Genomic DNA, 23,328 nt, shown 5'->3' with positions numbered 1-23,328 from the left:
CTTGGGGCTAACATTATTATTAATTGTATGCCTTACGCTATTTTAAATTACGTAATAATGTTTTTTGCTGCAGAGCTGTTTTATAAAACATTAGATTGTAAAATAAGTCATTTACATATCAGCTCAAAGAGGAGAATCCCAAATATCAATACAGTACTTTTATTTCTTTTTATGAGATTCTTTAAGATATCACACACTGTACAGCTTACACAAAAACTTGCACACACACACACACACACACACACACACACACACACACATCCCATCTGATGTCAAGAGATACAAGTTCACCAAGGACAAAAAAAAGGACCCATGACTGCTGCTGTTAGAAGTAACATCAACTCACCATTTCTCTTTTATTCAAAACTCAAGTAAAATGAAAAAAAAATCAGCTTTATTCAGAATTTGGTTTTCCTTTTATTTTCCAATTTACATTAATTAGCGTAACAAACAAAAGACAATAAAATTTATTCAAAAGAAAAAAAATGTACATGCTCTCACACACATAGAGACAGCCCACCCTGGTTGTTTGTTGTTTGCAAGCTACTGTCCTCAGCGTCCCGTTAGGCTTTGGAGTCCACAGGGAGTCCATCCTTTCTCAACTCTGTTCAGGGTGGAGTGTGAGTGTGTGCTGTGAGGCTAGTGGGAATCAATAAAAAGTTGAGTGGACGGGAGGGTTGGAGAGGGGAGACTCGTAGCACCTTCTGAAAAAAGAGCCACCCAAAACAAAGACGGCTGTTCAGCACCTGAAAGCTAAAAGTTGTTGGCATCTAAGATTTCTGCTCCACATTTTTTTTTGTCTTGGACTGTGAGGTAGCTTCAAAGAATTTGGGTGACTACATGAGAAACAGGCAGAACTTATTTCACTAGCAGTTCTACAGAGCCAATCTTCATTTTGGAGGAAAGCTGGAGCTTCTTCTGACGGGTAGCTAAGAGGTGCGGGGCATGAAATCATACAACCCACATGACACCTCACTTTCCACAAAAAGTGGTGTGCATATAGGAACATATTATGTGGAGATATATCTATATATGTATATATAAAACCAACTGGTTGTTTATAAACACATACTTTTACAACATTAGAACCAAATATTTATTATACACAGTAAAAAAATTTTTTATTTTATGCTCATAATTGTCTGGTCCATAGAAGAATAAATTTAGCTTGCTGGGAATTAAATAAAAAAGACGTACATTTTTGTTAGGTCTATACTGATTCAAAATGCCGTATTTATGAGGAAAACAATGAGGGAGGTGGCGTAGGACTGGGGCAGAAGTTGTGCAGCTGTTCTGTAGTGGAAACTGGGGAGGCATCTGTTACGTACAAAAGTGAGCCCGTCCCGTCCTATCCCAACTCTGCCCACTTAGATTAGACAATAAATAAGTGACATCAAGTCATGTTTCTCTTCTCCATAACTTGGTTTCTTGGTCCCACTCTTTCCTCCTTCCTGGCTCAGACTAATTTCCATCAACGGTTGGGCCACGGAAACATGACTGTATCTCAGGAAGTGGGTTGACAGAGAATGCTGGTTTGGTGTACAGATATTGCCGGTGCCCTTCAGTGCTCACATCCAGGAAGTACAACCTGGAGAGCACTTTGTTGTGAAAAAAAATTATAACATTTCTTTTTTTTTTTTTTTTGTTAATTTCCAGTCTCCTTTATTGTGAAAATGTGTGGAATGTTTTCAGTTTCTTAATGGTTGTCATTTCCTGTGTTTTGGGGGGTGGCCATTGGGGTACTCCACTTTACAAGAAGCAGACGGCGCCTACATCCACTCCAAATTCTTGATTTGCTCCTCCGATGTCCATTGGAGCAATGTCTACGATTGGCAGACGGGAGGTTTTCTGTGTTTTGTACTCGAAGACAGTCTTGCTCCACCGGCCTGAGTGACTCTGTTAGATGACAGGAGAGACTTTAGTATCAAAATACACACAGACACTACTGCCTCAAACGTTGTTCTGCACCCACCTTGCAACCATCCTCCAGCACACTGTATGTGAATCGACTGTTGCCCTCTGCGCGGATCTCCACATCATTGAAGCCCTGCAGTAGCACTGCCTTCTTAAGGTTTCCTGAGGCCTGATCCATGTATGCAATGCTGTTTTTGCAGTGATAAGTGATGTTCTGGGATGCCTCAGTGGACAAAAGCCTCAAGAAGGTTAGCTGTATGTTGGCAGCAGGACCATCCTGGCCATAGCTGAACTGTAAACAAAAAACAAGTAGCAGGTTAGCATTCTTCACTGAATATGATCACATGATCCGAAAAATAACTTTGTTTTGTTTCTTTTTTATATTTACATGGAAGCCACCATTCATTGTCTCCCCGAACCAGACATGTTTGCGTTCCTTGCTCTTGCTGGTCCACCAATTCTTCTTTGGTACATTAGGAATGGTTGGGTAGACACAGGTCTCTCCAGTCTCCATGTTACAGAAGACCTTGATTGAGTCGGCTGTGGAGCCCAGGTTAGGATCAACCCAATAATCACCTGAAGAGATAATAATGATGCTGTTAACAGGAGGAAGTGTTTGGTATTTAATTCACTAAGCCCTGCATTTAATTTATGGGAATCTTTCATGAAGCCTTTTCTCCAGCCTAGGTCAGGTAGGGTAGGGGCAAGATTAAATTTGAACTTCGTCACCTTTGTTTAAGCTACAAGTTCACACGGTCATTTTCACAGTTTATTGAAAACCAGCACATAGTAGGTAGAGCATATAAGTGTGCATAAAATCGAGTGCATTTCCCTGAGTTAAAGGATCTTAGAGCAATTACTGCTACCAATACTTAGAGTGTGTACTTTCAGTTCTGCACATAGAGACTGACACCTTTTCTCTCAAACCAGCTCAAATCTACTCAGAATAAGAACAGGTTATCAGTGAAAACTTGTGTGGGAAATCTTCAGCTAATTATTAAATAAACTGCTTAGGCCTGCACAGAACAGCCGACATTATACTGAGGGTGTCTTCTGAAGGTATTTGGCTAAGCAACATTTTATTCAGCGGTATCAGAGTTAAAGAGGCTGAAAACAAATGGTTGTTGCAGTTGTTGCTTTGCTATTTTTGAAAACCGTGTATCAGTTCAATGGGATAGACATTTATGGTTGTATTGTGACAAAACCTTAAGAAAGGCTTTGAAAATAACCAAATGCAGCCATTTCATTCAACCTTTCTGTTTTTACTGTTAGTCAGTAGACTTTATTGGCACTTTCTCAAGAGTCTTTAAATAAAGCTTATTTAGTATGTTGCAACAGGTCATATCTTGATGTTAGATCCACCTACCGCTCTTCCAGCCAGGGTGGCACAGCTTGAGGTCTCTGCAAGAGCGAGCAGGGTTCTTCTTGGTGCCGTCGGGGCTGCGCAAATTCTCAATCTGGTTGTTGAGGGACTTGAGAGTTGAATCGACTTCAATATCATGCTGCCTCAGGGAGCTGGAGGCCTCATCAGCCCTCATGTACCTGAGAGGATCAGGGCCTTTCTCAGTCTGACCCAAACCAGCAAAGGCAGAGATATCAATACCTGGGCCTGGAGGACCAGGAGGACCAGGGGGCCCAGGGTTACCAGGAGGACCCTGAAAGAAAACAGGAAAAATGTTATCTGAATGAAAATGAACAGAATACAAAGAGATGAGGATTGTATGAAACGTTCACGTACAGCAGGGCCCGTTTCTCCAGAACGTCCTCGAGGTCCAGGAGGTCCAATGGGGCCAGGCTGTCCATTAGATCCGTCTTTACCAGCAGGTCCAACTGGACCAGGGGGTCCCTATAGAACCAAGTGTCAAAGTGACAGTCAGAGAAAGTTATCTATAATTTGGCTCAGGAGTTAAACTCCATTAAGTTTCTGCCTGTCAGTCTAAATCTCAAACAGAAGTTTAGAGGATAACTTTTAACTTTCAAAGCTTTCACTAATATGTATGATGATAAGCTGTGCAGTGTTTTTCTTATCATGCACAGTTCTGAGCTTATCTTTATTGGACACCAAAATCCATTTCCAATCTTGGATGTATCATGAAGCAGAAACCTGGCTGCTTGTTCACCACATTTCTGACATACAGTAATTATAAAATGCCTCCGCTAGAGTCTTATCACAGTGACGGGTATTTAAAACATGCAGCTATATCCTCTCGTCTTCACCTTTTCACTGGAAACTTATAAAAAGACTGATTTGTGCAATATGTTACTATTACATAGGGTTCTGCAGGAGAACTGCTTTGATTTATTTCTCCCCTTCATCTCTGTGTTTCCTCACCTTAGCTCCGCTTGGTCCAGCAGGTCCGGCGGCTCCGGCATCACCAGCAGGACCCTATTGGATCAAAAACAGCAGATTATCAAATGAAATTACAGACAAATAATAAGACTGAGGACAGGAGCTTTTAAAACACTCACTGGAGGTCCAGGAAGACCCTGCAGACCGGTGAAGCCACGATGACCCTTCTGTCCTCTCTCTCCAGGCTCGCCCGCCTCTCCCTTATCTCCACGTGGTCCTTGGGGTCCCTTTAAAAGAGTTTCGCCAACTTGTGAGATTTAAGCTCATGTATCTATAGCCTGTTAATCTAGTTCAGAGTTAAAATCATATTTTATATCTTACGGTTTATGATACTTACAGCAATTCCTCTAGCACCAGCTGATCCTGGTGGACCTGCAGGTCCTTGAGAACCCTAAAATAATTCAAGATAGATCCTCATATTCATATAAAATATCGTAAGATGTTAAAAGGTATTTCTGTGGCATTAACAGAGTATGGTGTTACATACAGGCTCTCCTCTGTCTCCCTGCTTGCCGAGGGGTCCAACTGGCCCAGGAGAACCAGGGGCTCCAGGAGCTCCGGGGGCGCCTGCAGGACCTGTGTTACCTCGCTCTCCCTACAGGAGGATACAATGTTTTAATGCAGGATTATATATGTCTTTGCAATAAATTCCAGATCTGGATGATTTACGTTTTTTACAGCAAAGAAGAAGAAGAACAAATTAATAATGGCCTCACTGATGTAAAATTCGCAGCAAATTATTAGTAACAACCCAAATAATTCACAGATTAGGATAAAGTACAGATTAATCTATACAATAGGAAAAGGTAATAAAATAGAATGGTAAAGGAAATAAAAGTTAAAACAACAATATAAGCAGCCATAACAAACAAACAAAAAAAATAACAACAAACAAAAATGCTACAAGAATCACTGAAACCTATTCAGGCAAATTAATATCAGCTAATATTGTCTTAATCAATGGCCTATGTTGCTGAACTGTTCTGAATGTTCCAGTGAACGCCATCAGGAATGTCAGCTGAAAGTCAGACTTTTTTAACCAGATCCAATCAGAAGCTCCTCACAAGATTTCTCACAGAGGATAAACCTGGGATTAGTAGGTCCAGTTTTAGTAAAAACCTAATTAACGGATATGGTCCCCGAGCATGCTCACAGCAAAGGAGTCTACCCCTGAGAAAGCATGTTACACTTGCTTAGAGTTTGCTGCAGAGTAACAGAAAAAGCCGAAGCAGAGCTGGAAGAACACCATACAGTGAAGTCTGGAGGCAGAACACTATGATGTGAGATTGTCTTTCAGTATGTGATACTGGCAGAGTTCATTTCATTGAACATAGTTTGGATGGGGATATTCTTGATCACTTTCTGCTGGACAATAGTGCCAAACACACAGCTGGTTTCTAAGATGATAGATAATGGGCAAGTCAGACATTCCACTTTAGGAGCTCAGATTATCAGGAAGTGAACCCCACTTTGAGAGATTCCTAACCTAACATGCTGGTGCCTATCTCTAAAGGTCACCGGGTCAGAGATGGCATACACCCTGCACAGGTCACTAGTCCATAACAGCATGTAGAACCATGCAATGAAATTGCTAAAGCTGTGCTGTTTTTTGTGTTTGTTTGGTGGATTATATGGGTTTTTTAACAATATGAGGTGAATTCAAGTCATGTTCAGATGCTCAATGCTTACTTTCCCTTCTGTCTATGAAGCCAAAACTCCTCACCTTAACTCCAGCAGCTCCATCTCTTCCAGGAGGTCCATCTGATCCAGGGGTTCCCTAAAAAACAATAGCATATCTTTCATGCTATGGTATTCCCTGTTATGATATATTGCTATATATATTTTCATTGTTATAAATGCAGCTGTTTGGTTGTTATTGTTGCTCCTCTTTTACCTCTCTGCCAGGCTCTCCAGCAGGCCCAGTGAGTCCAGGAGGCCCGACAGGTCCAGGTGGTCCACGGTCACCAGCACCACCAGGGGATCCCTGTTTACCAGGTTCTCCCTAAACATAGACAAAATGTTGTCAGCACCTTTGAGAAAGGACTATAATCATTCTAAATTCAGAAAAAAAACTCTAATCTATTGAACAATATGACTAATAGAGACAAACTCTAACTCAGCTAAGCTGAGTTTATATAATCAGGTTTTACACTGGTGATATCTAGCAGACAACAGTTCATAGATAAAATTGCTTACAGAAGGTCCAGGGAGACCAGGGAAGCCTCTCTCACCACGCTGACCAGGCAAACCAACAATACCACGGGATCCAGCCAAACCCTGAGGACCTGAAGGACCATCAGCACCCTGTAGAGGAAAGACAGAGATCACAGATGTTCATGTAAAGCTGTATCTGGATTAATCAATTAGAAATTTGCCATCTAAGAAAATATAACTAAAATAACTGATGATTGACACCAGGGTTAACACTCTCAGGATAAGTCACAGATTTTACTACGAGCCAAAACTAGGTAACTCACAGGAGGTCCATCCTCTCCAGGCTCTCCTTTCTCTCCTGGAGGCCCTGCGGGTCCACGGAGCCCAGCATCTCCTGGTCTTCCTGGAGGGCCGGCATCACCACGGACACCTTTTGGACCATCTTTACCAGAAGGACCAGCAGGACCAGGAGGGCCAGGGTTACCCTGCGATGGAAAGGCAAAGAATTGCAAAAGGTGAGAAAGGAAAAATTCAGTACCTAAATAAGATTTTAATTTTGTTTTTATGTGAGACACTCACATTAGCACCGGGAGGTCCAACTCTGCCAGCAGCACCAGGGAAACCTGTAGCACCCTGTCAAAAAAAGAAAACTTTAATATATTGTTTGTTTCATTGTTGCAGCTTTTAATTAAAAACACACCTTTTTTTAGAGAAAAATGAGATATGCATAAAGAAGCAAATTAGTTTTAGAATTTAAACAAGCTTATGAGCGAGATCCATAGCTGTGTCTCCATAAATCCTTAACTATCAATCCTCAAAGAGTTATTTTATTTTAATAATTCAATCAATAAATATATCTGATTAATGTCTGTGTGACAGAGTGGCAGGTTTTGCAATAATGTGGGCATTGAAATGTTTCTTGAAGTGCAGAAAGAGCTTTCACATTTTTTCTTTAATGTTTTGTCTATCTGCATTTTTTTAAATCACACACTGATATATTTTGTGTTTATTTCTGCTGATTTTGATTATTATGTCTTACAGTTAAAAACAACATTTTTCTCAGTAAATGAAACAATCTCAGCCTGCTGAAAAGTATGTCCATGTACACAATACATATTCATATATTTATAAATGTATAGCCTGTGGTTCTGCTGAGGTGCTGATGAAGCCCAGTTTACTTTAAAAGCATCCTTCAGTTTATCTGCACTGTTAGGTCTGGATTCTTCCTCTTCTTTTTGACAATAGGTTGGATAAATTTGTTGACCAAACACACACATGTATGCTGTTGATATCAAACCAGGTGTCAGTTATTTTGGCAGATAGGGAAGGTGCTATCTCCTGCTTCAAAATAAAAAAGCACCCTTATAAAACATAGCAAAATGAAAGATGAAGCTTCTTCAGCTTTTGTGCTTAGCAGATTAATTGACTTGAGGCCGAATAAAATAGTGGGTCGTCAACAGCAGATAAACTGATTTTCTAACTGTGGGAACTTCAAAAACGACCTCTAGCACTGACCTCATCAAGAGTCCATACCCTGTGAACCTGGGATTGGCTTTATGATTCTTATAAGATTGCTGTTATACCTGTTGGTTGTTCCCCATTTTGTTTCAACTCAACTTTCCATTAATATTCCTGTATGGGACAATAAAGGGATATTCTATTCTATTCTATTCTATTCAACCATTCAATGCATAGTGGTGTTCTTGTTTGGTTTACCCTACTAAAGCAGTGTGTCAGTGACTGAAAGCTGCGCAGCAGTAAAATTATCATTCACCTCATGACTGTAGAGCCTTTCACATCTCTATATTATAACAACTTATTATAAAAAAATCCCTTTTTGCTTTTGAGAAACAACTGTTTGTTTTTTCTTTAGCTGTTCAAAAGCTTCCTAAATCAAATGAGAGCTGGATAATGGCTGGCTGGGATTACACTGATCTGTACCGTAGTTTCGTAATAATCCAGTTTTTGCTGGAGTATTATAGAGGCTTACATCAATGCCATTTCTTCCCTGAATGTAAAATGTTCCTACTCAAAAAAAAAAGTTTTTTTTATGCTACAAGCAGTGCAGGCCTGATCCTAGTTCTTGTTCTATAATTAATGCTGGCTGGATTCCATTTATAGACATAAGGCCATCTTTAGATGACTGCGCCTGATGTTAGTCTGAAAAGCTATGTGAGGCATAATATGTGGTGTATTGTTGAACTCATCACCTTCCTTTATTCACCTTCTCAGATCCTGAACATTTGCCTGATGCTATACAGCTAAAGTATTAGATAGATATATAGAGCTCACTATTGTTTGAAGCTCATTAGAAAATAATGTAAAATGGTTGTAGGTATTGTTATAGTTGTTTATTCAGTTTAGACAGAGTATTGTGGTTTTATAGTGTATTTGCTAGCATTAACAAATTCTGAATTGAGAGTTTGAACATATTTAACTTTGTGACATTAATGCATCTGTATAAACATGGATGTCAATTTTAGCCTTAAAATACATTTTAGAAAAGATGCTGAATATAACCATCTTTATTTCTTAGTCTGACCGCAGTAAAGCTTCCTGAATGCCTTCCCTACAATGTGATGCTGACTCCTGTTAGGCGCTGGGGCCACTTATAAATATTAAACTTCTGATCAGAAATGAATGATTTTTTATCAAACAAAGTGGGTGTCAGGTGACCTATCAGTATTCATACAGTATCAGACATGTTTAAATGCTTGTGATTTAGATTTTTGGGATTTTCTTTAGGTTTTTTGAGTACATGTTACTCACAGGAGCTCCTTGAGCACCACGTGCTCCCTTAGGTCCCGCTACACCAGTAGGGCCCTAAAAAGAGCAGAAAAAGCAATTGGTCATGGTGACTCAAAAGTAGAAAAAAATATACTTTCTACTTTCTATTGCATGTTTCCATTCATGGTTTAAAATGGCTACAAGACACAAAGCATTCAGTTCTAGGACTAAGCTTTTGTCCCAAATACTCACTACTGGTCCTGGAGCTCCAGATGGTCCCTGAGGCCCAGGAGCACCAGCTTCTCCCTTCTGCCCAGACTCTCCGAGCTCTCCCTTGGCACCTGGCTGACCATCTGCACCCTGAACAGTACAATGAATGGAATGTCAATGCACAAGTTTTATTTAAACTCCTTGTTAACAGGATTGTTACTGTTTTTATCAGGTTTCTTCCTGTTAAAAGAAAGATTTGTTCTTCACTGTGACTGCATGCATGCCTAGTGTGAGGTATTGCTGAAGAGTCAATGAGTTGATGCAACCAGTTGGTTTTCCTTAGATAAAACACTTTGAACTAATCTGACTGTATGATCTGGTTGAATTGTTGGAAAGTGCCTTGAAATGAACACAAACAACAATGGCTTATTTACTCACAGGAGGTCCAGCAAAGCCAGCAGGTCCAGGAGGACCAACCTCACCACGGTCACCCTGCAAGAACAAAGTACAGAGGTTGTCAGTAGAAGCTCATTAAGAGAAATATAGAGACTGGCACAGGTCAGTCATATTAACCAAACCAAAAATATGCTAATAAATATGGACAGAGAAGAAAAAAATATGACATAATATTTATTACTGTTCTGTTTCACACATCCTTTTTTTTTATCGAGTTGAGGAAATAAGTACTTGATCCTGTGATGACATTATCAGTTGACTATGTTAGAACTCTCCTGGGAAAGCACAAGAAAACCTTAAGCTCTGTGAAATTATGCCAGGAGTAAGATTGTGGGCTGTAGGCGGAAATAGGCCAAAAGACCATCAACAAGAAGCTGATTTTTAAATATCAGAACTCTGAAATCTCACACCCATGAATATATCACACAACCTGACTATCATGTTATGTTCCTGTTTAACAGGAAGTACTTACAGGAGCACCACGGACCCCAGGAGCACCAGTAGGACCAGTAGGTCCAGTTTCACCCTGGAAGTTGAAAGAAATACTGGTTAAAAAACTGATTATGAATTCCATTTAAATCCAATCTTAAAACTTGTTACCAATCAATTGAGCAACATTGGGATTCTTACCTTGGCACCGTTTGGTCCAGATGGGCCAGGAGGACCTATGGGACCAGTCAAACCCTGCACCAGAGAGGAACACGATAAAGAATTAAGACGTAATATGTTAAAGAAAAGAGAGTTATAAAGCCAGTCATAAGAGTTTAAAGATTTCTTTTGAACTCACCCTAGCACCATCTTTTCCTGGAGCACCTTCAGGCCCCTTCTGTCCGTTGTCACCCTGTCAGACAAAAAAAAACCCATGAAAAATGAAGGTAATCCTTTCCTTCTCATTCCAATGAATTAGAACTACACTGTTTCATAATCTACAAAGCTAAGGTTTTTCAAACACCAACTATATGTTTCTTACTCTATCTCCCTTGGCTCCTGGGATACCACCGGCTCCTCGCTCTCCAGGCATACCCTGCAGACCTGGGGGTCCCTGAGCTCCAGGGGCACCGGCTGGTCCAATAGCACCCTGACAAAGACAAGGAAGGTATGTAATTAGTCATGTTGTATTTGAAGCAGTTGATCTTAAGCAAAGGTTTTCCTGCTCCTCTCTAGATTAGAAAAAACTAAGAATTTCTATTAGTTCAGAAGATTTAATATCAAGAGAAAAATTATGTTTTAAATAAAAAACATCCTCTTCAAAAATATATTGGCTAGAGAAGTTGAAAAAAGCTGTAGTGCCATGTTAGAAAAGGCCTTATATTATGAACCCAGCTCCTTTAAAGATGAATCTTTAAAGACTCACTGCAACCTGAGTAAAGCAGTGTTGGGGGAAAGGTAAATGTTTCAGATCATCAAATACATTTTTTTTTTATCAATAACACTTAAATACAAAATATCATTATTTGAATAAACTAAAAGAAAGTTGCTTTTTGGAATTGAGTCGGCGGGCAGTCAGTGTGTTACTTGCTCCTAAAGAAACAAAGGCTCACTCTTTTTGGCAGAATCTACTTGATTCAACTCCACAACAGCCTCTTTGAGGCCATGTAACAGGATCTGAATTGAATCAAGTCCAGATATAAAAACCAATATGACCCATTTTGAGCCATTAAGAGGTGTTGTTGGTGTAATTTGGATAATTTTCCTCACACATAAAGTATTCTTCACCTTAAGGTCACAAACTGGCCTTTTTGAAGAGCTTTATTCTGGGGTTAATCTATTATGGAAAGCAGCAAAGAAGCTGCAGTCCATCACAGCAGCGCCATTAAAGATGTTGGTAAAACCTTCTTTTTGAGTTCTTCACCAACATGGACATACATCCTCTAAGAAGTTGTGTGATCTGTGTTTCCTTTTGACTAGAAGTGTCTTTCACCCATGAAAAGCAATTCTCCTGTTACTCAGCCTCTTTCCTCCTTATTCATAAACTCATACCCTAACTAACACAAATTATGTCTGCTATGCTTTGGACGTTGAACTTATTTTCTTCTGTAAGCTCCTGGTTGAGTCAACTTGAAGTAATTTTGAAACAAGACAGTTTAGGATGTGACCGGCTATAGTATTTACCAGATCGATCCAGGCAGATTTGCAAAGCTCTTTTCCTCAAAAGGTTAATTTATCTGTTATGAATTGCATTTAATCATTTGTTCCATTCTTTCTTTGACTATAAAATTAGTTTGAGTAGTATTGGTGTGAGGCAAAAGATCAAATCTGTATAGACTGTATAGGAAAGTTATTTTTCCAGTAATTATCATAGATTATCTCAAATGTTTGTTGTAGAGCTAAGCTAGTTCAATTTGGACAAATTTTAATTACATTTCCCCAAAAGATATTTCAAATCAAAATAGGTTACAATAAGTTTTCATAGGTAAACTCATCTGTCTTTAGAAAGCTTTTTTGGACCCAGTCAGGGTGGTGATTGCCTTCTGCCCAGATGAAAGTTCTGAAACAGTTATAGTTTCCAGACCCAACAGGTTTAACACAATCAAACTGGCATTTGTTTGTTTCATAATCATAGTTGCATAATGACCTTGGATTCAGTAACACATCTTCACTGAGATGTTAATGCACCTCAAAGCTTTAGATTACTTGAACTGACATGAATATGTAAAACCACGTCCACTGAATCCCTTTTTCAAGGTCACGCTTAGTGAATGTCTATCAGTCCCTAAGATACTGAGCTTAGCAACAATTTAAGTTTGTGTAGAAATCAGCCACTGACCTTGGGTCCATCACTTCCAGGTGTTCCAGGAAGTCCACGGGGTCCTTGAAGACCCTGAGGCCCAGCACCACCCCTCTCACCAGGGAAACCACGCTCACCCTGTAAAAAAAAAAAAAAAAAAAGAATACAAAGACAATTAACTAGTAGAACATAAAAAATGCTAACATTAAATTAGAATAAAGATCTTTAGGTGTGAAACCAAGTCTGCTTTGCAATGATGACTCTGACAATAAGAAACATGTTGACTCACTCTGGGTCCAACAGCACCTGGAGCTCCACCTTCTCCAGGAACACCCTGTGAAGTACAAGCATAAGCTTATCACAGTGCTGCATTATTATTCACCAACAAATGCACCTGATGGGTATTTGCATTATTACAGAAATGATAGAGGTTTTAAATGAAAAACAAAATTCAAAGTCTTTAAAATACAGAACTGATAGGAAAAGATGATTAGCATTTATGGTCAGTACTGGAAAATCTCCAATATCTTTACAATGATCACATTGACATTTACCAGAGACACTATACCACTTGATTCCTTCCTTTATGGATAAAAAGGAAGTAAGCTATTATTATTAGGTAGAGTAGAGGTTAGTTTTTACTGTAGTCTAAGCTTTTTTCTCCAGTGTTTCAGGCTGCTACCAAATGTTTGTGTTTTTTTTCACAGAGATTGGAGAAGCATGTTGACAACAGAGAAACCAACAGACGCAACTAATCTGTTATGTTGATATTTGCTCTTTTCTCTTACCTGATCTCCAGGTTTTCCAGACTCTCCTGGGGAACCAGCTGGTCCAGGCAGACCCTGTCCAAAAGCAATAAGGCAGTTGGTGAATTTTTAAAGCAGATTCATGTATGGTTGTTTTAGCAGTTTGATGTGAATAGATGCTCACCTGGAAGCCAGGAGGTCCAGGCTGTCCTTGCTCTCCTCTCTCCCCAGCAGGTCCCTGAGTTGATAAATGTGGACATCATTCTAGATGACAGTTCAATATAAAATTTATACTAATATGATACTATACTACTCACAGCAGGTCCAGGAGGTCCAGATGGACCAGTTTCACCATCTTTTCCAGGTAGACCCTGTTCAAAGAGGAATATTTAAGTTAAGAAAGCATTATATAGTGGTTAATTTTGTTCCTCTTAGTTTTTTAGTAAATGAGTATTTATGGTGAAGGTCTACTCACTCTTAGACCAGGTCGACCAACAAGTCCCTTCTCTCCCGCCTTTCCAGGTTCACCCTATTGAAGAGACAATTATTATAATTACCCCTGTCAAACACTTAAAATGGTTTCATTATCTGCATCTATGATTTTTTGTTGTATTCAACTCTTGCATTTGTAAAGGAGGTTTTGTATTTAACACGTTTAGGTACGTACATTAGCTCCTTTTGGTCCAGGGAATCCCATCACTCCAGGCTGTCCACGGGCTCCCTGAGGGCCAGGAGGACCAGGACGACCGTCCTCACCAGGAGCACCCTGTTAAAGGCAACAAGAAACAGAAGGCAGATCAGGAACAATTTCTAAGACTTCTAATGGTAACACTTCACTATATACCAATTGTAAACCAATTTATTATCACATTAATGATGTTTATTGTTTAGTGTAGGTTAATGGAATGAGGGTTTGATTTTAAAATTGCTCAAAGTCGCAATGAGCTTGTTTCAAAGAAAATATTTTATGGCAATTATTGTAGGTGTGAAACCTAAACTCAAAAAGGCCTAAAATTCATTTTAGGCTTGAAGCTTTTTTGTGTGCAGAAAAACATTAGTTATGTCCAAGGTAATATACTAAAAAAATTTATCAACATTTTACTCACAGAAGCTCCGACTTTGCCTTGGGGACCAGCATCTCCAGGACGACCAGTAAGACCCTGGGAAAAGTCAATGAATGTTAAAGAAGGCAGCTAAATTTAGACACTGAATCAAATTCATTTTACATTAAGGGAAACCAATTGGATTTGATCTGCCTTTATAATCTTTGGGATGCAAAACTTACTCTGGCTCCTGGAAGGCCGGGCTCGCCTGTACGACCAGGATCTCCAGTCGCTCCTTTAGGCCCAGCGGCACCAGGGACACCACGGTCACCGGGGGCACCCTGAAGAAAGTGAATTATGTGTCACACCAATCAGCTTTGGCAAATCTGTCCTGCATTTTTAAAGCTGCAAATAAAATCGCTAAGTTTACGTCAAATGGGTGAAACATATTCAAAATGAACAGTTATCTGTTTAGGCAGCACCAACCTTAGCACCAGCAAGACCATCCTGACCTGGGAAACCACGGTTACCAGGAGCTCCCTGGAAAGAGCACAAAATAGGCAGATATTAGATCAGGGTGTGTGTGTGGGTCTAAATCAATTACATCAGTATTAAAACATCCATCAACCTGTTCATGGTAACATGAAGATATTGGTTTCTTACTCTTTCTCCAGGAGGTCCGATTGGTCCAGCACCTCCTGGCTCACCCCTTGCACCCCTCTTCCCTTCTTCTCCAGCAGGGCCAGGAGCCCCTTGAGGACCAGCAGGGCCCTAAAGATATGAAGATATTTTGATATCTGATCTTCTAATATCACCTAGAGTCTCTTGTTGTATCTTTATGTTTTATACGGTCAAAACAAAGCAACTTACAAGCTCTCCCTTTGGTCCAGTTTCACCCTTCAACCCTGGAAGACCAGGGTCTCCCTAAACATCAAAGTAATAAAGAGAGAATCAGGTGAGAGTTACCTCATTAACCGTATTTCTATGGTTTATCATCAATCCTAGATGGCTTACAGATTGTCCTTTGGGCCCAAGAGGTCCAGTTGCTCCCTGTGGTCCTGGTGGACCCCTGGGACCGGGGAATCCAGGGGCACCAGCAATACCAGGAGCACCCTTCATAGAGAAAGATACAGTGCAATTTAAAGTAGAGGATCGTGTTTTATCCACAAGAATGTATTTCGAATTATTTAATGGTAAAGAATAAGAAATTGCTAAACCATAGTGGAGAACAAGTGGACTTACAGCAGAACCTTTAGCTCCAGGAATACCATCAGTGCCAGGGTTACCCTGCAGAGACACAGAAGCATTAAATTACTCTACATCTACATAAACTAGTAGTATGTTAAAACATTGAACCGGTTATTGATAAAGAATCATAAGAAACAAACCGATGCCCCAGCTGGTCCTGGAGATCCTGGAGTACCAGCCTCTCCACGTGGTCCCTGTTGTCCTTCAGCTCCCCGGGCACCAGTAGGACCAGCTTCACCCTGACAGGAAACAACAGGTGTTTTTCATTTCCCTTAAATTACTAATGTACTCTGCACTTATTTAATCTAAATAAAATTTTTCACCACAATGTTCTCACAGTTGAATTTTCGGCAGAATAAATTATATACTTTATTTTTAAAGTAAAAAGCTAAGTATGACAGTAGCTTTGCAGAGAAGTCCGTTAAACACGGCATTGCTATGTGTTAAACCTACTAACAAAAACCAGAAAATTATTTTCGGGATGTATTTGCATTAAAAAGAATTAAAACAGGTGAATTGAAATTGCAGTCCCACACTTTTCAAGTTTTTTTTTTTTAGTAAATCTAAAGCAAATTTTACATATTTGTGAATATATTTGTTATCAGGACAAACCTTTGCTCCTGGGGATCCTGGGAAACCGGGAGCTCCAGCAGGACCAACTGGGCCCTACAAAATTGAAAAAAAAAAAAAAACAATTGTCTTGATTAAAGCAAGAGCTTTCTTTCTGTTATAATGAAGGTGATAAAATAGATGAGCCGGCTAGAAAATAGTGATACCTACAGGGGGACCAGCAGGACCAGGCAAGCCATCATTTCCACGGGCACCCTGGAGAGAGCAGAGAAAGGACAATTATCTTTCAGCATCAAAATAAAGGCTTTTTACTTGTTGAATAAAATCAGCAAAATTAAAGTAAACTCGGTGTGTTAAAAAAAGTTACTCACTGCAGCTCCGGAAGCACCAGGGCGTCCCCTCTCACCAGGCAGACCCCGTGGGCCCTATGATAGAGGAGATAAATGATCAGCTTATATTATTTAAAGCTTTTACCTCTCGCATATACACATGTAATGTTGATTGTTTGGGGAAGCAGGTTGAGAAAGTTCACCATTGGTCCAGGGGAACCATTTTCTCCAGCTGCACCAGCTTCACCCTGTAAAGAAGGGTGGAGAAAATGAAAAGATGCAAGCCAAAAGCAACTAAAACTAAGCTTTTGGAAAACTGATGATTCATTTTAGTTAACTGTACCTTGGCTCCTGCAGCACCAGTCTCTCCTTTAGCTCCATCCAGACCAGGGTGACCCTACAGGGAGCATGACATGATGGCATCAGAAGATAAACCTGATATGAACCTCACAAAAGTAATCAGTTACTTATTCACCCCTTCCTGTCAGTCACCAAAGGCTGCAATACTTACTCTGTGTCCTTTTATTCCAGGAAGTCCGGGTGTTCCAGGAAATCCACGAGCTCCCTAAAAAAAAAAAAACAGAATAACATTTTTATCCCCAAATTTCTAGGCAGGACCTTTAATAATTCTGAAGTGATGAAGTTAGGGTTGGGACAAATTAAACATTGAATTAAAAATGATTAATAATAACCCACCTGAGGCCCTGCAGGTCCACGTTCACCAGCTTTACCAGGTTTGCCGGGGTCCCCCTAAAAAAGAGAAATGGGTTTATTATTATTTAAGATATACAGGTAAACATGAAGTCCCATGCTTTCCTGAAATGAGAGGAACCACTGGATAAAGTTCTCAGCGTTAGGAGACAAACACTGCCCTCTGCTGGTAAACAGGTTGTCTCTACCAGCAGCCTAACAGGCTGTACTGAAATACTACTTGATAACTAGGTTCTGCTGGTTTTCTTATTTAACTTAAGATTTGGATAGAACTGCTCAGTTTTTATTTTACATATGCTTATTAAAAAAGTGTTTTTTTTTTATTTAAATAATATAGTTTAGCTGCAAAACTTTAAGTTGATTTAGAGGTTTTAGTTTAGTGAACTAAAGATTCCAGGTAGAGAGGAAATGTCCAGACTTACATCACTTCCTGGTTTTCCAGATGGTCCAGGCGGTCCACGAGGTCCAATTGGTCCCTGTCAGAAAGCAAAATAAGACATCACTTACAGTCATGATCTATGTTTGTATGTCACACAATGACGATTTAAGAAAGCATTTTAAGCCAAATGTAACTTTGGCTTAAAAAAAATAAACTTAAAAAGAGTATTGCAGTAGACTGAGAACAAAAAGATACAGGATATAACCAGAATGTGTTTATGAAAGTCGGTGTTGTTGCTACCAAATCACTGAAATCAGTTCTTTAGGTATCCAGGTACAGTACATCCTGGGATCCATTTATAGAACTTACAGCAGGGCCTGGTTCTCCAGTCTCTCCTGGTGCACCTTGGAAACCCTGTGGCCCCTGTTGGTTAAAAACAAAAGAATACAAAACAGATGACATTTAGCATGTAACCCAGAATAAAATCATACAGTGAGTGATTATTTGAAATGATTGAACTTACAGGAGCTCCGGTAGGTCCAGGGGGACCACGTGGACCCATGGGACCCTGTGATGACACATGACATACACGTATTTTTAACCCAGAATCTAATAATTTAATTTATTATATTGTTTTATAAGGTTATTATTTGATATGTATACATAAAATATAAAAAAATATATTGGTGAAATTATTATTCTAAATCAAGCCGATAATTAGGGATTTAAAAAAGGAACTCTCTGACGTGGAGAAAAATCAATGACCTAAAAGGTTGCAAAAACACCTCTATCAATGAAGATAGAAGTGCTGCTTCCATCTTTCATATTTAGATCCAATAAAAGTAAAAATGAAAGGCCCTGCTTACCATTGGCCCTTGCATCACACCCATCTGAGCACCTCCGGCCTTTTCATCAAAACCTCCGGCCATCTGAGCAGCAAAGTTCTACAAAAACAAAAGAAAACAATAAAACAGAAAAAGTTTAAGAAATTCATCAACTTTATCAGCCTTTGCTGTATAAGAGTGTTATTTTATTCTAAAGACATTCCATCTACCTGATAAAACAAAAATGCGCTGTTTGAAATATTATATTTTAGTTCATGTGCTGTTTTTTTCATAACTGCTACTTTAGAATTAGAGCATGGTTTGTGTTGCTTCTTAAGTTTCCATGTTTTGCTTTTCTTGTGCTTTTGGACAAATAATAAAATAGGCCAGTTATTATTCATTTACTCTGTTTCTTCTGTGATGTCTCTTAGTGTTTGTCAGCTGTCTGCTGAATAATGTGCATCAAGGAGGTAATACTGTGTCATCTGAGTAGAAATCTGATGTGAAGTCTGTTTCTTCCTACTTACTCCTCCGAGACCTGGTGGTCCAGGTGGTCCAGGGGGTCCAGGGTTGCCAGGTACGCCAGGTTCGCCATCTCTTCCTCTTGGTCCGGGACTTCCCTATGTAAAAGTCAAAGGGATTTTTTTTTATCAAATTCCCTTTACAACTTTCAGGTAATCAATTGTAAGCTGCTATGTAATTTATAAGGAACCATTTTTAATACCACATTTCTATAATCACACTGTATTTTCGGTTATAAGCCACATATGAAAGTTCAGTTAGTTTAGCATTATATATTCTTAAAGTTTTCAGCATTTTATGGTAAGGTATTTGGAAGCCTAATATGACCTGCATCAAAAACTCTTAAAGCTTTCTGTCTGCAAAAGTAGGAAGTACTTTGTTACCTTGTCGCCCTTTGCGCCAGCTTCTCCACGTGGTCCCTGTTCACCAGAAGGGCCCTGCAAGAACAAGCATATTAAGACTAAATCCCCTATTAAAAACAAAAGGTGTTATTTAGTATTGCACGGATCACTTATTTAGAACCCCAAACTTATGTAGAGGAAGCATAAATATTTACCATAGGGCCAGGTGGTCCTCTAGGTCCTACAACCTGGACAGGAAAATAAAAGTATTTTGTTGACGACTTTCATCCATCATTTAAACAGACATGTCTCCGGTACCTTTATCTTAGTAGGAGGTCAATAAACCAAAAGTTCGTAGGAGGTCGATAAACCAAAAGTTTAGCAAAATTCAACGGTGATTTCATTTGACAAGATGTGATTTTTTCTTTTAATCCAATCCAATCACCTCCTTTGACCTCTAATTTGGCTGACCTGTTTTTCTTTAGAGGTGAACTTCCAGGGGAGCTACTGGAAGATCTAAAAGGATTTTCCAGGCTTCATTATGCTCCTGGAATGCAGGGTTTTTCTTCACTAATACCTTTTGGGTCATTACAGCTAGTTTTATGATGTAAAATTTTTTTTATCCTTACAGAAAGGAAGGTCTAGAAATAAATTCTGTAAAAAAGTTGTTTGTTTATGAATAATCAGTATAAAAGTTCAAGTTAAAGTAGCAGAATAATCATAGGATATTTCAACCATTACAGTGGGTAGAGACTTATTGTGAGGAACCATACTTACATCTGCAATCTCTCCTGGTTCTCCCTTCTGACCCTAAAACACAAAAGACACATTTTATCAGGTGAAGTTAAAAACCAAAAAAAGCAGAGTCCATACATAATTGGTCTTTTTTTAAACATATGATGATGTTTTAGATGATGGTCGCTGTCTCACCTTAGCACCAAACGCCTCTGCAGATGGATCAATGACAGAAAAGGAAGAAGCTCATTAAAGACGATAACTTCAAGCAAAAATGTCCAAACACATGATTTATCTAACCTATAATTTCTATAATTATACTAAAGAGATTAAACACATATATTAGAGATGCAAATAAAGCAGCAGAAGCAGGTGTGAGCTAAGAGAATATGGCAAGCGTTATCCATTAATGCAAAACCTTAAATGGAAGGCACATTTAATTTTTAATATAAAGCGTTACATGTTTTGCATCTACGAACGTGAAGCTGACTTTATTTTATTTCAAAATAAATTTTGACAAGCAAACAATTTTCTTATTTGAATGGTTTAGAAAACTAATTGCTATACTTTCACTAAAACATGATGGGGTAAAATTATGCATAATTTGCTAATTTTAAACCATGCTTTGTTACATAAACACCAATTTTTAGCAGTTATTTGTCGATAAATTGTCAAAGATGCAATATTAATATAAAAAATCTATTGTTTTTACTTAAACTCCTTGCACAGTATAGTTAAAATCAGTGCTTTGGAAAGATTTTTAGGGAAGAAAGTGAATCAGGTTTTTGATACTGAGTTCAATGACAGGTTTTGCTTTATGACAAATTGAGAAGATAAGATTTAGATGAAGACAAAAGGCATCATATTCTAAGATTAAAATCACACACTTTGAAAGGGAGTGATTAAATCACAGTAATGTTGCTCTTGCTCATCTTGTCTCTATAAATCAGAAGCAGACAGAGACTTTAGAATAGGGAAAACTGGAGCATGACCGACTAAAACATGATTCAGTCGAAGCAACATATGCACGTATGCACCGTAATCAGTGAGTTCCTCTGACCTCATCAGCAATGAGCAATAGGCTCCAAAGTGTCTTCCAGATTCAAAAGTCTCAGCTTGTTATGGATTTAAATGCAAGCGAGAAATGTAATTTATTTATATGTGTGTGAATAAATAAATTACAACCAAAAGGGGCAGTGGCATCAGCAGGGCAGATGGGGCAGCATTCTCCAGGTGGGATGATAGGGTTGGTGCATGACTCTTTGACCTCCTCGCAGAGTATCTCATCGCACAGAACCGCTCCACTGTCACACACACAGATGCGGCACGGCTCTGGCTTCCACACCTCCTTATCATTATACTGCTGGGCTTCCTGGACACAGCCACCTGCCTCCTCTGTGGTGGCCAGCAGGAGGCGGATGTCAGGAGAGGGACAGCAGTGGTTGGTTAAACAGAAAGATAGAGAGATGAGTTCAGTGTGATGAGTTGAAAGAGGAGATCATGTTGGATTAGGAGTCGAAAGTGAGAAAAAGGGGTCAAAGGAGGAAAGTGAGGAAGTGGGAGGAGTTAATGGTTTCACAGGAGGGGCATAAAAAAATCACCATTTATCAAAAAATACATGGTAAAAAATCCTACATTAAGTAATAGCAAAAATGACTCTTTCATCTGCATATATAGATTACAAATATTTTGTCTTTGTTTATGATGATGAATATCCAGCCATAAATACACTATAAACCACAAATAACGCTTATTTGTGTTTTACAGTAGGAATGAATAAACTATTATATACATGAATGACAAAAAAAAAAAAAAGTGCTACTCTTCAGCTTAAGAGAAACTCATTGGCTACATCTTCCTGAATGTCAGCTCAAACGGTCCCTGCTAGAGACTAAGCTGAGGTATTTCACAGAGTGTATTTAACCTGCTGCACTGCTTGTATGAATGAACCTCTATTATGGGGATACTGGGCCCAATTGACAGACTGGTGCTGTGAATAAACATAGGCTCCTTCTAAAGTTCTCCGTCTGGGTAACGTTGTTGTGTTAAGCACTAGTGTAAACTCACACACATAAAGTAAGAATAGGGGACTTGTTTTGTATGAACTTTGCAAGAATTGGTTACTTATCTCCATCAAATTACTGAACACACAGCTTAGCTTCATGCACACAAAAAACCTTCAAATAGTTGCAAGGAAGTACAGCATTCCTCCAACTTGGTAAAAACACCCCTACATCTAAACCTGTTGATCACCTGCTGTGCAGACTCCTCTTTATCCATACCCTAATTTCCTTTTTGCACATTAAACCCTAAAGTATAAGGTCAGAGTGTGTCTGACTTCATGTTTGCTGTTGTCAGACTATAAATGCAATCTTACAAAAAACTTTGAAATACTTTTAAAGTGTCTTAGAGGGATCACACATAGCAGAAAGGCTGGACAGGTGAGAACAGACCTGCTTCTCCATCTAACACCTTAACCATCATACTCTCACCTAGATTGATGAACAAGCTGTCTGAGAGAGACATTTGAATCTTGTTTAGTAAATGACATTCAAGAAAGCAAAGCACAGCAAAGTTATTTAACAGATTCAGTTGACAAAACCAATGCAGCACTTGGAAAAATTTTTTTTAAATTTTCAAACCAGTAAAACATCTCTTTTTTTCAATGGAACTTACGATCTTCCTCTTCCTGACATCTGACCACGGATAGTAAAACAACTTGGGATGCTACAAGTAGCAGAACAGTCCTTGAGTCCACAAAGCGCAACATGTCTAAATATTAGACATGCAGGAGCTTGGATGAGAAATGAAAGAGACGCCGGAGACCAGGCTTTACAGTCAGGTGGTGTGTTAAGTACAAGTTCCCAGAGACTTACAGCACCATGCAGTGAAACCTTCCAAAATCTAAGTGGAATCCAACGCGGGGCCCGAGCTGGCACTCTGCACCCAGCTCGTCAGGGCAAGCACCGCGGTTTTATGTCCACTGTGCCTTGTATGGATCTTCGTATATTCCAAAACGCCGGTCCTTCCCCCAGGACCCCCTGTCAGGCCGTAACCTGAACCTCCTTTCCCTCCCCTCTTAATCTGTTGGCGGCCACACACTCAGGGTAATTTTTTTTAACCAAAGCCCTCCTTCATGACTTGACCCACTGGGCCTGGGCTGGAGGTGCACCTTCACTTTCCCATTAAAAATACAATGAGCCACAAGCAGGAGAAAGTTTAATTAAGCTGCATGCAACTTAAACATATGCAAGTTGAGAGAATTATTAAAGAACACCAGTCAGCTATTTTGTTTTATTCTCACTACACTGAGGAAGGTCCAGCCTGTGTGGAAATCAGAC

The 23,328-nt window shown here is 39.4% G+C and overlaps 1 protein-coding gene across 2 annotated transcripts; it reads right to left on the bottom strand.

The window, feature by feature from the left end:
* Nucleotides 1–404: 404 nt before the first annotated feature.
* On the bottom strand, nucleotides 405–22,978 carry col2a1a (collagen, type II, alpha 1a). Of its 2 annotated transcripts, XM_038308973.1 has the most exons (54): nucleotides 22,664–22,978; nucleotides 21,173–21,382; nucleotides 20,183–20,199; nucleotides 20,030–20,062; nucleotides 19,468–19,500; nucleotides 19,295–19,348; nucleotides 18,917–19,009; nucleotides 18,432–18,509; nucleotides 18,089–18,133; nucleotides 17,935–17,988; nucleotides 17,609–17,662; nucleotides 17,172–17,225; nucleotides 16,987–17,040; nucleotides 16,819–16,872; nucleotides 16,679–16,723; nucleotides 16,518–16,571; nucleotides 16,357–16,401; nucleotides 16,189–16,242; nucleotides 15,717–15,815; nucleotides 15,571–15,615; nucleotides 15,343–15,441; nucleotides 15,199–15,252; nucleotides 14,992–15,099; nucleotides 14,815–14,868; nucleotides 14,571–14,669; nucleotides 14,392–14,445; nucleotides 13,953–14,051; nucleotides 13,761–13,814; nucleotides 13,603–13,656; nucleotides 13,470–13,523; nucleotides 13,328–13,381; nucleotides 12,829–12,873; nucleotides 12,579–12,677; nucleotides 10,782–10,889; nucleotides 10,599–10,652; nucleotides 10,442–10,495; nucleotides 10,284–10,337; nucleotides 9,794–9,847; nucleotides 9,398–9,505; nucleotides 9,188–9,241; nucleotides 6,998–7,051; nucleotides 6,742–6,903; nucleotides 6,461–6,568; nucleotides 6,159–6,266; nucleotides 5,988–6,041; nucleotides 4,752–4,859; nucleotides 4,602–4,655; nucleotides 4,384–4,491; nucleotides 4,247–4,300; nucleotides 3,653–3,760; nucleotides 3,281–3,569; nucleotides 2,303–2,490; nucleotides 1,973–2,206; nucleotides 405–1,896 (listed from the first exon to the last, which is right to left on the bottom strand). In XM_038308973.1, exons 1-54 carry the CDS (start codon nucleotides 22,755–22,757, stop codon nucleotides 1,750–1,752), a joined length of 4,458 nt encoding a protein of 1,485 aa, XP_038164901.1. In that variant the 5' UTR covers nucleotides 22,758–22,978; the 3' UTR covers nucleotides 405–1,749. The 2 variants fall into 2 exon arrangements, with proteins under 2 accessions (XP_038164901.1, XP_038164902.1); XM_038308974.1 differs by lacking the exon at nucleotides 21,173–21,382 and having other exon boundaries at nucleotides 22,664–22,977.
* Between the last annotated feature and the right edge of the window lie 350 nt (nucleotides 22,979–23,328).

This window comes from Cyprinodon tularosa, unplaced genomic scaffold (genome assembly GCF_016077235.1).
Source record: "Cyprinodon tularosa strain WSP-4 unplaced genomic scaffold, ASM1607723v1 ctg651, whole genome shotgun sequence".
Classification (NCBI taxonomy): domain Eukaryota; kingdom Metazoa; phylum Chordata; class Actinopteri; order Cyprinodontiformes; family Cyprinodontidae; genus Cyprinodon; species Cyprinodon tularosa.
The sequence above is the reverse complement of the archived record's forward strand: the minus strand, read 5'-3'. Positions and strand labels throughout refer to the sequence as shown.